General features: G+C 46.7%; 1 protein-coding gene across 5 annotated transcripts in view; it reads right to left on the bottom strand.

Annotated features, from left to right (window-relative positions):
* DENND5A (DENN domain containing 5A) overlaps positions 1–16,790 on the bottom strand; it is a 2,487,481-nt gene that overhangs the window by 1,284,098 nt on the left and 1,186,593 nt on the right. For all 5 annotated transcript variants that reach the window (XM_069623676.1, XM_069623672.1, XM_069623674.1 and 2 more), the window contains one exon: positions 1,408–1,539. In XM_069623676.1, the coding sequence (XP_069479777.1) occupies positions 1,408–1,539 (132 nt within the window). The remainder of the gene's footprint in view (positions 1–1,407; positions 1,540–16,790) is intronic.

Raw genomic sequence — 16,790 nt, 5'->3', positions numbered from 1 at the left:
ATAATTCTGTCTATTTTATGTAATTATTTTAATTATCATTTTACAAAAGACTCTCTATGAGAAAATGTGTTCGGAGGTCTCGCTCCTAGGCGGCGCTATTCACTGTTTATCAATATCAATGGAAATCCCATGATAGAGAAGAAGGAAGAAAATACGGATCTCGTGAAATAAATACTTGGAAAGAGATGTACTCTCTCAAAGCATTGAGTGATATCTAGAGGAATGTATTATGATACCTATCTATCTCCACAGCCCATGAATCCACTAAACTCATGAATTATGAGCCAACCACTTTCTTTCAGAAACGTGATGCAAGATTATGGTCATAGAAAGATCTTGTCTATGTCTACCAATCCTTAAGCGCAGACACATTATACTCATAACAAATTAGTATTATCATATAGACTTTTTTCAAATTCTTTGGTAATTATAGCTTTTAACACTCATCTGAATTCACATAGAATGCAACCAGGAGGCCCCCAAGTGCTCGTGAAATGGGTAGTTGGTAAAGGAGTTCTCTCAGTATTGCCATCCTTGCACAGTGCTAAGAACACATACAAGATCCCGGGCAAACGGCAAGAGCAACTTGCATGGTTACATACATATGTATTGCCCATGGAAATTGTATAAGCCTCAGAAGGTTTCACATACTCTATTTCTGCATTATCAAGTTTCTCAGGGAAGGTTAGGACATGTTTACAACAGATAACACAGACAATAATTTAACTAACAGGACTTCTGAATGTATTTGGAGGTTCAAGGTCAAAAGGGACTCAGAGTGGAGATTCTTTTTCAAGGTCATGGTCATAGGTAGATTGCTAGTTCTCGCTTATGGAAATCACGCTTTGCACTGGAATTCACAAAGTGACAGATTGAGCTGGTTGAGGGGTTTCAAACGGTCAGACGAGCAAAGATGTTGCAGCTTATATAGGTTTAGCATGTGTTTAGTAAACTTTTAGACAGGTGTTCCCCTGTTTAGTATCAAATGCTAAATGATGATTTGATTCTATTCTGTATCATGTACTTTCAATATAGAGAAAGTTGTTTTCAGCGGTTTTATGATGAACAGCATATGAATGTATTATATGTTTGGTTGTATGGATTCTATATAAGTGTATTTAGTTTGCTATCTTTGCATTCTCAATAAAAAAAGAATCATTAATGAAACAATACAAAGCCTCCCCATAGCACGTACAGTGGTATCTCAAGGCATCCCAAGTTATCAGAGCCAAATAGTAACATAAAAAGACAATATAAAATATCATAAATTAATTCCAAATATATTTAACTAATGACAAGAAGAGTTTGTGCCCAATGTTAGTTGGAGAGTTCAAGGAAAACAAATAACGTTAAGGGAACTTGTAGGTCTAAAAATAGAGGCATATCACCCCATTAGAGGCAAAATACCTTATTTCGACATTCCTTCAGTAAACCTTCAACAAATTTCCAGTTTGTTTGAGCAATTACAGATGGTGAGAGGTTAGAGAGTTTAGGTTGTCGAATGGTACTTCCAAGATTCCTTGCTTCTTGTATGTATTTCTGCAACAAACAGAAAAAGGTCAACCACAATTTGAATGGAAATAAGTAAATGACAACATAAGTGATCAATGATATATATTATTACATCGTAAAAATATGTATGTCTTGAAGAATAATATCAAAAATTTACAAAAGACCTGATTGTACTGAAAAGTTAATCAAGAAGTTCAATAATGAAAAAAATACCTAACAGTTAACATGATCATTGTAGGTTGTATATGTGCTTTCAAAACAAAAGCTTATTCAAACATCTCGTTTCCATCAACAACAAAAAAACGTGTTTATAATTTTATTGTGCTAACTTATTATAAGGGTAGTAACACTCATTGCAATTCTAGAACACATCCCTATAAAATTACTTTGATTCAAAGCACAATAGTTAATTGAAAAATACCTCATGATTGACTGCAAATTAAGCATTACTATTGCAATTAAATACATTTTCTAGTAGGGGAACCGTAACGACGTTTCACATAACAAATTACCTAAATTATTTAGCAGAAAGGGTGAAAACAAAACTGTTCAATAACCTGAGCAAACAGAAGACTACAGCAAGGTGACTTACACCTACAAAATAACCCACGCTGTGTTCGAGTCTGGTATTGATTTACCGATTCATTTTTTGTCTGGTATTTAAGTCAAGTTCACATGATACACCCCAAAAATACGACATCACAGTATAGCATTATAAGCTTAGAAATGGAAATATGCTCCTAATTTTTCAGGCTAATAATTAATTTAAAAGAATATAATGAGTTATTTATAATAAAAATATGGGGCCCCATTGTTGGTAACAGTAAAACAAGTGATATTTTAAATAACTGTTAGTCATAAAATACTATGTGATTACAGGCAAATATTGCATGGCATATTTACCAGATGGGGTACATAGAACGAGTTACTAAGTTGCCAGCCTCGCTATTCCGAAGGAAGAAGGAGACAGAGCTCCCGAGAGACCCGAATGCCAGGCAGAGAGCATTTGGATAGATTAAAGCACTGATGACCTAAGAAGCATCAAGCAATGAGGAGAAACTTATCCTCTAAAGAGCCATTTGGGTTAGAAACTCACAGATGATCTGCAAGACATGATAATGAGCCCCTAAACAACAAGGATAAGGCTACCTTTGTTTAACAAGTGCAGGCTGGACTAAATAAGAATACCTAACTGTGAGAAACCCGACAGTGTTATCCCACCTATTCCCCCGGGATCCTCTATTCAGGTGGTCATGGAAGGGCCATCGATTTTGGATCCCGACCCTGGGCGTGGACAAGCGAGGGAGTAGAGGATCACGAGGGATTGGAAGGAGGATACCTTAATAACTTGGAAGCTGATGAACACCCGGACCAGCATGTAAGTTATTAAGTAGATTTATCGTGGTTCAAATGCCAGGAACAAAACATTGGCATGTCCTATCCAAACCAGCATACCTCCAACTGCCAAGCATAGAACCCCCTTCAGATCACAACACACCAACACTCCACTCACACTGACCTCACTACATTCCATGTACAGTGATGTCATCCTCTCAGCTAGCAAGACACATTACAACAGATACCCAAGGGCCAGGCATAGTAATCCCCTAGTCCCAGTAATACAGCAATCCACTCTCCCTCAGCCTTCATGGGGTATTTTCAATCTCACCCCATCTCCCCTCCCCATTTTCAACAAATACTGAGACGAGGAGGAGGAAATTAGGAGCAGTAAAGATTACCAATAGAAACAACATGGGGAAGTAAGGGCAACCTACTGTAGAAAGAACTCAAGTTGTCACACTACTAGAGTCAGGCAGGTTCAGGCATTTAATAATGACCACTCACACTTGACTCCACTTGACTGTTTTTTTCAACTATAAAAGGTGTGGTTTTTCACCAGAAGGATAGCGAACTGGAGATGCTGTCAGGACCCGAGAAGCCAAGGAGCAGAAATCAGCAGGCGTAAAAGCCTGGAGGAGAACGGCGTGCCGAGGCGCTGGCCCAGTGTTTATGAGGGGCTGCAGCGTGGCTAGGGAGCCATGCCTCCAAAGAGCCGGATTAAGCCAGCCAGCATCCTGCTGGTGGCATTTGGGAAAATGCTTGTTCCCTTGGGACATGTGCTGGTCCCAAGGGTGTCTGCGGGGCAAGCAGTGAGATCCTGACCTCAAACCTGTGCGCCCAGAGGAACCACTTGCCAACATGATGCTACCTGGTAAGAGAGAGAGAGAGAGAGAGAGACACACAGGAGCATGCGTTTGATTGAAGCAGAGTTGGAGAAAGACACAGTTTTAAATCGGCACAGAGCGGAAAGGTTTGAAAGTGCGAAAAGGACAGAAGGTATACTACCTGAACAGCAACAAGGCCAACCGCCTGCTTGTGCATAAGCTTAAGAAACTGCATACTAGAAACATCACAGTCCTACGGGACCGAGAGGGGAAACCTCGCTGCTTGGACCGCGAAAAGCTGGCCATCATGACCGAGCACCATAGGAATGTGATGTCAGGGAGGCCTGTAGGCGCGGAATCACATGCCGAGTACCTGAAAGCGGCCCCGAAGCTGCCTCGACATCCGCAGATTGACTCCCTGGAAGACCCCATATCCCCAGAGGAGGTGACCGAAGTGATTTGCTCTATGAAGAACACAGCCCCTGGTCCAGACAGTCTGCCTGCCTGCACCATTTTATAAGAAGTATGTCCACATCCTGGCCCCCCACCTGGCCTCTCTGTTCAACACCTTCCTGGAAACAGGCTCGGTTACCCCTTCCATGGAAGAATCCGTCACGGTCCTGATCCCAAAACCTGGGGCAAACCCGGAAACTCTGCTCATCATACCACCCCATCGCCCTGCTGAATGTAGACTCTAAAATCTTTTTGAAACTTCTAGCAGGCAGGCTCGCCAGACTCCTCCCAGATCTCATACACCCGGACCAAACAGGCTTCACTCCAGGCCGCAACACTCTGGACAACATCAGACGTACCCTATACGTCATCGAAACGGCCAACAGAACTGGAGTGGAACTAGTGATGGTATCGCTACACACACACAAGGCGTTTGATATGCTGGACTGGGGCTATATGGGGGAAACGTTGTGGCACTACAGGGTGAGACCCAAATTCCTGAAATGGACGATGGCAAATTATCAGCACCCCACCAAAGCCCTCAGAATCAATGGCGCTATGTCCCCAGAATAGAGATCACCAGAGGCACTCGCCAGGGGTGCCCCCTGTCACCTCTCATCTTCGTGTTGTCGATGAAGCTGTTCGCTTCCAGGATCCGACAGAGCCCCTTGGTGCGGGGACTTAAGTTTAAGAACAAAATGTATAAAGCAGCCCTATACACGGATGACATGCTGCTGACACTAGCCCCCCATGCACATCTCTTGCGGCACTATAGGAAGAGTTGGACAGCTTTAAAACAGCCTGCAGATTCACAATCAACCCCACGAAGTCGGTAGCACTGGGCATCAACATTCCTAAAGCAACGCTGGACTCTGTTGGCCAGTCTGCCTATCCCGTGGGCCAGATCACACCTCAGCTACCTGGGCATCCGATTACCCAAGCTAGTGGAACGCACTTATAAGCTAAATTTCCTGTCCCTGTTCAAGGATCTGCAATCGGACATGTCTCCTTGGCAAAACCAGGAGATATCCTGGATGGGGAGGATTACGGCACTAAAAATGAACTTGGTTCCCAGATTGCTCTACCACTGCCAAGCCCTTCCAGTAGCAATCCCCAAGAAAGCCAAGCAGAAACTTCAAGCAAGAATGCTAAAATTCATATGGGGGGGGCAAGAAGCCACGAGTGGCCAGGAAAGTCCTGCTCAGGAGCCCCGGATCTGGTGGCTTGGGGGCCCCTGAGGTGGAGAGGTACTGCCTTGCTGCCCAGCTCTCAGCGGCGTTTATGTGGCAACCGGGCACCAACAAACACCGATGGCTGAAGTTGGAGGAGGACTGGAGCCGCTACCCACTGGAATCCCTTCCACATATCACATCGCCCAAGCACTCCCCAAACGCCGGGCCCCTCATGACAACCAGGAACACAGTGAACAGCGGGAACCAGGCGGCCAGGAAATGGAATTGCAAGAGCACGGTGGGCCCGCTCGCCCCGGTCTAGGAGAACCCGGACTTCACCCCTGGGCTAGGGCAAAGGGTCTTTTCCAAATGGAAGGCAGGCGGCTTGAAGTTGATGGCGGACTTCTTCGAAGGGGACACCCTACTCACCTTCGAGGACTGCAAAAGGAAATTCCAGGTCCCTGAATGCGAGAGGTTCCGCTACGCCCAACTCCGAAATTGGCTATCACACGACCTGATGAGAGCACAAGGGCACAGAGAACTTACAGCACTGGAACGGACATTAACAGTAACCCCGCCGAGGGGGGAAGATCTCGACCCTGTACAGGTTACTAGACAGGGCAGCCTCGAATTCGAAGGAACCCTACATGGAACGGTGGGAGCGAGATATAGGCAGAGAACTAGACATGGCCAGCTGGACTCACATTTGGGCAAGAACTCACAAGACCTCCAAATGTGTCACAAAGAGGGGGCTATTAAGGTCTGCTTTGGTGGTACATCACACTGGAGATCCTAGATAAATGCAACCCTACCATAACGTCACACTGTTGGAGAGGCTGCGCGGACACAGGAACGTTGTTCCACCTCCTTTGGTCATGCCCGAAGGCGGAAAGGTTTTGGAAGGAGGTCCTGTAACAGATCGGACTCGTCACAGGTCTAACGATCCCGTGGGATCCGGGAATTGTCCTACTGGGGGACACGGGGGAGGGACAATTCCTGATGACAGGCAAACTGGCGGATCTCTGCACGTATTGGCTTACTGCAGCCAAAATCTCAATCGCTAGGATGTGGAAACACCCGGCGATCCACGTGTGGTGGGTAAAGTGCTGGGATATTGCCGCAGCTGAGAACATCACTGCCCTCCGTTTCGGCAACAGAAGCAAGTTTTACAGCGTATGTGCCCCATTTTTAGACTATATGCAGAAATTTCCCGGAGTAGCCAGACAGCCACCATCTCTCCGCTGGTTGTCAAAAATGGACTAGAACCCCCCAGACCGTGATAATAGCTGTCTAACCTACCACCATCATTGAACTCGTCCCCTGTAACATTGACCTGAGACTGCTGCGATCCCCTATCCAGTCTACCCCAGTGAACTTCCCCCCTGTCCCTGTTCGCCTCAGTTGAGGCTATGTTGATTTTTGTTTGTTTATAAGATACCTCAGCAATATGTCATTAGGAATGATGAAGATCTTGTTATTCACAAATGCCAATAAGAAGTCTTGTTGAAAAAAAAAAGCATACACGGTAAAGAGAGGACAGTAGGCGTCATTAAGAGTATGCCGGTATTCTGGGGGTAACCCCGCTGTGGCAAAATTAGCGTTACCACTGTGTGTTGGTGCAGAATTTCCGCCAAATTACGACCTGGCGGGCATGTGCACATACCAATGGCGGTAGCAGCAATTCTGCCCAGCGCAGTTACCGCCGAACAACCCGTGGTATGACCAAACACTGGCAGAATTACTGTTACAGCTGGCGGAAATTCCCCCAGCGGAAATTCGCCATCCCTATAAAAGGAAGCACCACAGTGGCCATTTTGGAAATCACAATCCATCGAATATCTCAAGATAGGAGTGCCATCCAGACACCCAGCTAAAGTCAAACTTGTCCTTGGGAAAGAGTAAAGGCAGGGTGCCCAATATAAAGCAGCGTAAGCCCAAACTCACGGAGCAGGAACTCATGTGTTGGCAGAGCAAGTGGTTGCCCACTCTGAGGAGCTGAATGGGGCATCAGACAGGAAAACCAGCCAAGAGCGCAAAAACATACGGCCGGAAATCAGGGGCATGGTGGTGGCCATGGGCCACGTCCAACTTGAGGTTGAGGACATGAAGAGGTGGAATGACCTCAAGGCCACGGTCAGGGGCCTTATCTCCAACCACACTGGGAGACAGCTGCCACTGGAGTGGGCTCAGTGGAACCCTTGCTACTGACACCGTGGGAGGAGATGGTCAGTGGGATACTGCACATGGTCGAGATTGAGGGTGTGGGCATGGCAGAGCTAGGAGCCAGCAGCCAAGCTCAATCTGGTTAGTACCACAGTGACACATCCACCGATAAATGGACAACCCTGCATGCATGCACGAACACTGACAATGCCATGCAAGCAAGCAACGTGCCACGCAACAAGCAATCACAATCCATGTGAGGCACCAGGCCACAATGACAGCAACCAGTGGCCACAGGACCCACCCTGACATGACACTCATGCACAGTCAACATAGCAAGCATGCAACTTGTCCATGCCCATGGATGCGCAACTGTTGATAGTTGCGTGGCACCCACTAGCCCCTCTGCTACTATGGCCCATGTACAGACACCTTGACACATTGAGTACACATCTGACAACATCGACACCTGACCCACACACAGCCAAATGCACAGCACCTATCTGCCACCAACACACATGATGCACCCCTGGACAGGACAGCCTGTGGCCAAACACAATGAAGGCACGCCCCTGAACGCTCACACCAAAAGAAATTAAAACCCGCTAGGGAAAAAAAGGCCAAGAGATTTCTTGCAAGGATAACAAGTTTTAATAGCACATCGAGAAGGGCTTGGAAGGGCTGTTGTGGCTGGCAGACTCATCTCCTGTGATCACTCTGCTGGAGCATTGGAACCATATCGTGGAATTACGTGAGAGACGGTGACTTAATTCCTCCCCCTTACCCACAACCCCTACATTAACTCAGCACGCGCGCATCGAGTAAGGGCTCAGAAGGGCTGTTGGGGCTGTTTGGGCTGTGTGGCACGGGTGTGCGAGTTAGTAGTTTAGCCAAAGGGCTATTATAGTTTTTTATTTGATTCATTTGTGTATTCTATTTTTTGATATTATATGTAATATTTGCAATTATCACTTATTTACCTTACAAAGATTGCTTTTGGTGCACACATAACAATAACGAGTCGGCAAACTACTTACACACTAAAAAGTGATATGCTGTCAAAGATTGATACACTCAGGCTCATAGAGAGGTTTACGTGCACACCCATAAAAGCAAATGGGACAACAACGCACCTTAAACAGCTTCTCCACTTACTCGCCAACGTGCACATTCATCCTCGGCTGATATAAGATTTTTCTATCAGACCGAAGAAGACAGAAATAGCGCATCCGCAAACGAAGAACTAAAACAGTGATTTAACATCAAGTAAGAAACAACTAGGGGAAACCAGTAGCCATCCTCAAAACTTGATTCTAGATAAGAGACATCTGACTTCAGATACGGATCTGAGTGATGTCACTATGGCATCCTTACCACCGATGGTACTAGCCCCCCAATCTGCAAATTTGACAACTTGTGAGAATAGATATGAAGAATGTGTCACAAAAGATCACACTGGGCCTCATTACGAGGTTGGCGGTAAGTACCGGTCATTACCGGCATGGAGCAACTACCGTGTCGGTGCTGGTAACAGACCGCTAAAAGCGGCCTATTACGACTTTGCGGGCACAAGCTTTGCGCCATGCCGGTAATGAACCCACCGCCTTGCCGTAAAAGGGCGAAAAATCTCCCTTACCGGCATAGCAAGAAGCGCAAAGAGCTCCGCCGCCATCCAAGACATCGGCATTAGCGGTCACCGCTAATAAGCGGAACCGGCAGTAGCGTCATCGCACAGGAACAGGAAAGAGCACGGCAGCCATCTTCAAAAACACAATCCATTGCCATCCTCTGTAACCTGGACCCATATGACCACCACACCTCCACCACACCTCTACCTGCAGCACATCAAAATGCCCAAGGCACTCAAAAAAAGTGCAGAGCGCTTGTGCAAGGAGCGCTTCTCACAAGAGGAATTGACCATGTTGGCCAAGACGCTGCAAGAACATGTGGATGTCGTCTTCTCCGACGACATGTCCCGACCTGCAATGCAGCAGAAGAAGCAGATATGGGCGGAGGTTGCACAGAAACTAAGTGCTGTTGGCACCACACCCCGCACTCCTAAAGATGTCCGGAAGAGCTGGGACTATCTGCGCTTACGCGTGCGGAGCATCCTCTCGGCCAACCGCAAGCTGGGGATGGCAACAGGCAGAGGTGCGGACTCCCCCATCAAGCTGCAACCCTTGGAGGAGATCTGTGCAAGCACGATAGGGATGGAGGAAATTGATGGAGTGGGGGACATGGAGCGAGGAGCCCCGTCATCGGCTGATGAACTGACAGAGCAATGATGTAGAGCAGGGTCCACCAGACACATATATACAAGACTGCCTACAGGCAGTGCACAGCACCATCTTGTCCACATGCATGATGCACCCCATATATGTTTCACCCCAGACGCTTCCCTGCATCACCCACCCAAAAGCCAAGCAACCCGTATGTCACTACCCCAATGGCAATCAACTGCAATTCCATATCAATGCAGCCACCCCACTGCATGCCTGATGCATGTAGACCCATCACTAACCCTCTCCCTCTATTTGTCCCCCACCGGCACGCAATCAGACAGCGATGACCAGGACCCTGGGGAGGATGCTGCGGCACCGCAAAAGGCGGCCAGGGGCATGGAGGGAGAACACCGCCCCTCAACATCAAGGGGAAGAGGCCAACCTGCACTACAGCGGAAGGGCAAGAAAACCCCAGAGCCCACAGCACCAATGTGCACTACGGCCCCCACCACAGCACCCACACCAGCCACCAACACACAGGAGCCAGTGACAGAAGGCACTGTATCGGCTGCCAGCAGCACAGTGGGGGAGACAGCTGCCACAGCAGCCATGTTGGACGACGAAGCAGATGTTCTGCCGCATGGCGCAACTACCGCCACAGGCCCCCTGCATTCACCACAACTCTCCCCATGCAGCTTGCACAACAGCAGCATCCATGGGCTGTCTCCTGGGGATTCATGGCCTAGCAGTTTCACCCCCACGCCAAGTGTGCATGAGGAACAAACCATGTCGGTAACCCCTCACACATCCACCACTGTCCCGACCAGCCAAGAGGGGATCAGGGCAATTCAGAAACGGCAGGAGGAGCTGACAGGGCTGTTGAAACAGCACATCACGGAATGTGGCCGGGCAAGGGATGACATAAGAGAATGTGCTTCATCCCTCAAATCAGCAATTGAGACTACCTCAAAGTACATTTGCAGTGACCTGACAGCTGTGAGGCAGGTCCTCGCACAAATGGTAGCAGCAATGGAGGCCATGCATCCGGCACAGGTGTTGGAACAACCTGGGACATCTTCCAATGCCAGCTCCACTAAGTCCAGCCCTGTGCGTAGGTCTGGCCGGAACCTGCACAGGTTGGACAGGGGTGCACCTGGTGCTGGAAGAGGGGGAGGGCTGTAGGTTCAGCCAGGCATACTGGTCTCATGTGGACTTATGGTGCACGCCAGTGTACACCATGTGTGGGGGAGTTGAGGGGGGAGGGGGGAGAGGGTGTGGGGGAGAGGGTGTGGGGAAGTTGAGAGGGGAGGGGGAGACGGTGTGTGGGGAAGTTGAGGGGGGAGGGGAGGGGGAGAGGGGGTGTGGGGAAGTTGAGGGGGGAGAGTGTGTGTGGGGAAATTGAGAGGGAAGCGGAGGGGGGGAGTGGGTGTGTTGGGTGGAGGGCTTGTGCACTTATTAGTTACATATTCTGAATACACCTGTTATGCAATCTGATTTCACATGTGAGGACATTGCTTATTGTGTACGTGTGCTTTACTGGTGAACAGTCTACAGTGTCCATGTCCCTGACACACCCAGTGCCCTGAGGTCCACCTCCATGTGTGCTAGAAACATTGGTCAATCAGAGTCTGATGCATGGCACATCCCTCCTGTGCATCGCTGCCTCCCTGAAGTGCAGCCCCATCTCCACCCTCCTCATCCTCAGGTGGTTGCAGTTCAACGTCAGGGGGCAGGGGCACATTCCGTCTGATGCACATATTGTGTAGCATGACGCATGCCATGACGATCTTGCCAACCTTCTCATGGCCATACTGGAGTGCACCACCAGACTTGCTCAGGCAGCGAAACCGTGCCTTCAAGAGGCCAAAGGTCTGCTCAATCACCACACGGGTACGTGTATAAACACGATTGTAGTCCTCTTCGTGCCTGTTCTGCGGGTTCCAGACTGGGGTAAGGAGCCACCTCTTGAAGGGATAGCCTGCATCAACCTGCATGTGGGCAACAATGATTATGTGTAAGTCCTCACATCACATGGGACCTGTATCAATGACACCATAGCAAGCATTCATTTCCTGTATGCACCCACGGATCCATGCATGAATAGAGACACATGAAGTGACTGCTATGTGTGTATTCCACTTAAAGGCAGGTGTGCGTGCCATCGTCAATTGGGCGCAGGGGGGGGGGCAATTCCTTGCCTTGTGGTTGCTCATGCACTGTGGTAGTCCACGATGGTTGTTCCCATGATCTGGGTGATGTGCAGTAATATGTATGCTACCATCCTGTCAACGTTGATGGCAGCGTCATGATGATCTCACTTTGCACGACAAATGGTGACATGCGGTTTTGGTGGACCTCTGTGTTGGTGTTGGGGTGCGTTCTTGAATCTTGCCCTCATGTGGCTCCTTTGTACGCCGTAATGGAGACCTGTACTTTTAGATGATATTTGGCGCTGTGCAGTGGCCATCCTCATTGCTTGTTGCTGCATTGTGCTGTGGGGTCTACGGTCTGATTATGTGCAGTGTACATGTTGATGGCTATGTAATGGTTGTTGCACTGCATCATTTTCGTGGTAGTGCAGCTTACGTCTTGTATTTCGTGGTCAGGTGTCGGGTCAAGTCTGGCCTGCTTTGGGGTATGAGCATGGTACATCCTCTCAGGGGCTCTCAGCCAGGTGAAGTATGCATCTCTACCCCCCCCATATCCGCCAGGTGAGGTATGCATCTCTCCCCCCCCCTTCTCAGCCAGGTGAAGTATGCATCTCTCCCCCCAATCACCTACCCACATCGCATTTCCATAATCCTGACATGCAACTCACCGAGAAGCCAGGATCTCGCCCCTGCATGTCGCTCCATGTAGCGTGGTATCGTGGAGTTCCGCATGACCATTGAATCAAGGGTTGGTCCGGGGAATCGGGCACAACAATGTGTGATGATGTTGTTTGAGTCACATACCATTTGCACATTGATGGAGTGGTATAACTTACGGTTGTGGTACACTACCTCCATGGCATGTGGGACCACCAATTCAACATGGGTGCAGTCGATGGCGCCAATGCAACCAGGGATGCCGGCCAGTGAATGGAAACCAACTTTGGTGTTGGAGATCTCCTGGGCTGTCCGTGGTAGGAAAATGTGGTCGCCTGTGTGCTTCAGGAGGGCATCAAGCACTTCGTTCAGCGTACGTGAGAATAATGGTTGTGATATGCCATGCATGTGCCCCACTGTGTGCTGGTAGGTGCCTGTGGCCAGGAAGTGGAGCACAGACACTACCTTCAGTAGAAGTGGGATGGCGGTGCGTATTTCAATCAGGCTGACAATGTTGTCAAGTATCATGTCCACAACGGTGGTGATGGTGTCCCGGTCCAGACGGTACAGGGTGTGGATCTGCTCAGGGGTTAGGTTGAGTGGATTGGCTCTGATGCGAGGGATTGGGGGCTGCCTGCGTGGTACCACTGGCTGCACTGGTGGGGCATGCTGGGCCTGCCTCACCCTCCTTCTCCTCCTGCGTCTCCTCTGTGCTGCCTGTTGTTGCTGCTGGAGTTCCACTGCAATCATGTCCTCCAGCCCCAGCATTGCTAGTAGTATTGGAATCATTTTGGTGTGTGACGGTGTGGGAAGGGGTGGGGTGTGCTCCTTTTTGTGCTGGCCCAGTCTATATTGCCTCCACCTGTGCCGATTGTGTGCACCTGTGGCAGTTGGGAACATTGCACATGGCCGTTTACGGGTGGTCCGCGATGCCGATATTTACTCCATGCCGGTAAGGTACTTTTCGGGCTTCAGTAGGCCGTTATTAGCATGTCCGCCTGACTTGTGATGTCCTCCTGTTTACACCATGCCGGTATTGCCGGCATGAAGGGTCGCGTGCCCATGCCCATGCCGCTATTGAAGGACGCTTGACCCAGACATAGCTCTCTGATTCTAATACCTTACAGAAATACAGATGAATTTACTGGCACACTAGAGGGTACACACATTTCATCAATTCCAAAGCTTCTTCCCTGCAGTCCTGACATAATAGCACTGCAGGAAACTTGGCTCACAGATACTCCATTCTGGGACAGTTACTCAGTACTTACTAAATCCGCAATCAGACAATCTAGGGGCAGACCCATGGCGGGGTTAATAGCTGCAGCTAAAATCTCGTCTGGATGCAGGATAAGTCCGTGGGCTACACCAAACAATTACATGCAGTTGGTAAGATTACAGATCAATTTGAAAGTAATTGCGTTGTTAAACATTTATTGGAATCATGTTGCGCTGCCTGAAGAAAAGTTTTTCACAGACTTTGAAACCCTTCTTAACTTAATTATGTTAGACCAGACAGTAACATGAACATTGATAGTTGGAGACTTAAATCTACATTGCATGCAGTAACCATTAACTACCTTAACTTGTCGTTGGATGTGTCTAATGTATCGTAATTTTCATATGCTAAATGGTGCAGTAGAAGGAGATATACTTTTTAAATCTACGTGGCATAGACAAGAACAGCCTACCATGATAGGTTACATTTATACTGATCGAATAATGTTCAAGTACATAGATACATTTGTATTTCAAAAACAACATATGAGTGATCATGACCAGCTTACTGTCTCATGGCATTGGCCAATTTCTTCTATGTTGAAAACAATTCAGCCCTATGCCAATTTGACAGTTTCAGGGGGATGTAATCGTTTACAACTGTCCCATCATCAACTCAATGTACTCTATGATACTTTGTGCTCCAACTCCTTCACAACTGAACCATTGCATGCTGAAGATGAATTCTACACCTCAGCTCTAAAGCTATTTCAACAGAAATCTTTGCCGAGTTCTAAACCTATGTTTGATCATAAGTAAATGTATGATCGATGCTCTGATTCATATAGAGAAAACCTCCCTGCGTAAAGTCATAAGATCACTTAGGACATTACCTATACACCAACAACTATCTGCAATTCATTCTCTCAAAACAAAATATAAGAATTGAGTGAGAACTAGAAAGGCCGCTATGTACCAACGAGAGGGCGAACAAATTCTTTCATACCTTACGTCAAGGAATTCCTGTGATATATGGTATTTACTGAATAAAGCCTCGCAAACATCTCAGGCATCACTTCAGATAAACGCGGTCACGGAACAGGCATAAATTGATTATTTTGTCGAACTATACAAAAGTCGTGATCAACATCTTATAGCAATAACTAAAGTAGAGGCTGAAAAGGCTCCCTTTCTAAATTTTGATATGGAAGATATCAAACATGACATAACTCAACTGAGCACCTCGAGAGCTTGTGGGCCTGACGGGCTGCCTAACATTACCATAAAAACAAATCTAATGCAATGGGGGAAGATTTTATATCACATATTTTCAGAAGTAAAAAAGTATGGCATTATTCCACCATGTTGATGTAAATCAATAATCATCACCATCTTCAAAATAGGGAATAGGCAACTTCCTCAGAACTATCGCCCAATTGCCTTGTTGGACGCCCCGGGCAAATTATTTGTGAGAATCAATTTGTGGGAATTCAATAAATGGACAATAGAAAACCAGCTCAGAGAACCTCATCAGACTGGTTTTGTCTCAGGTCTTGGTACCGCAATAAATCTCACCACCATAACTGCAATAGAAATGCAAGCCATCCAGACTAAGTAACCCATATACATGGCATATGTCGATTTCAAGGCAGCCTTTGATTCTGTTTCTAGAATTCTACTACTTATTAAACTGAGTAAATTAGGCTGCCCTTCATCACTGCCATCTTTCATATCACAACTCCATTCACAAACCACGATACAGGTTGAGACTAACATTAGATGGTCAACTCTTCCCTCCTAAACAAACCTATTGTGGTTAAAACAGGGATGCGTTCTAGCATTCACTTTTTTTAATCTTTTCATAGCAGATATGACCGATTCCTTCGATGCTGTAATATCGGATTCACCAAGACTAGGCACTGCACAGGTTGGATGGATCTTCTATGCAGATGATCTGGTTTTAACCTTAAACACCTAGAGGGCTACAAAAACTATCTGCGTTAGAAGTCTATGTAGAGGAAAATCTGCTACAGATCAACACATCTAAAACCAAGATCCTGTATTATGAAGCTAATACTAGACTCAAAAATAATTCACAAAAAATGTTTTGAATGGTAAAGAACTTGATGTAGTGGATGAGTATAAATATTTAGGGATTAACATTCATCTCTCTGATCTCCATTATATTCAAGATTTAACTCAAAAGATCAGAATTTCTCTCTCTCAAGCTTGTCTAATGAAGGCCCGATATACAAAATGTTCATACCTGCCTATTGTCAAGTTTTATATTCAAAAAGCATCAGAAATTGTTCTATATGGTCCTGAAACAAAACCTCTGCAATCCCAACTATTCTGGTCAAAGTTGGAAGGAATATATTGGAAAGAGATCCTAGGCTTGCCTAAAAGCCTACCCATGTGTATTTTGAAATATGAATTGGGAATACCATCCCTAAATGTAATGTGTAATTGGAAAATGTGTGCCCTCTTTCAAAAATGCATTCTATCTGATAGTCCCAATACGTTATTGGGAAAACTTGCAGGATACACGTTGAACTGTACTCACACATTTGCTTATGAGTGGAGAACACAGGTGATTGCATTACTAGAAAAAGCTAATATTACTGCACAGTTACTGATTGAGAATCCTATCCGAGCAAAGAATAAACTCCTGCAGAACGATTGGATTTGTATGCTAGACACATGTAAAAAATGTAAGAGCTACCGAGATCATATGTTCATAGAGAAAAAATTGCGGACTTCTGAGACATATCTCATGAAATTTCCTGCTCTGACCTTCAGGAATACATACTTGAGATTTTGCCTTAACCTTTGCAACAACAAATATGTACAAGCGAAATGTAGACTTATTCCCAAAAACCAGGATACATGCAGGTTCTGCTTGGTGGACCATCAATCAGAGACTATGCAACATTTATTAACAGAATGTCCTCTGGTACAGAATCTGAGGAATACGTATCTGAAACCGCATGTTGGTGTGTATAGGAACTTACCGGCCAAAGATCTCTGGCTTAAACGTTTTCAGACTAATTTGCCAAAAGTGCAGATTGCAATTGTGAG

This window comes from Ambystoma mexicanum, chromosome 11 (assembly GCF_040938575.1).
Source record: "Ambystoma mexicanum isolate Mex_15411 chromosome 11, UKY_AmexF1_1, whole genome shotgun sequence".
Taxonomy (NCBI): Eukaryota; Metazoa; Chordata; class Amphibia; order Caudata; family Ambystomatidae; genus Ambystoma; species Ambystoma mexicanum.
This window is presented reverse-complemented; position numbering and strand designations above follow the sequence as displayed.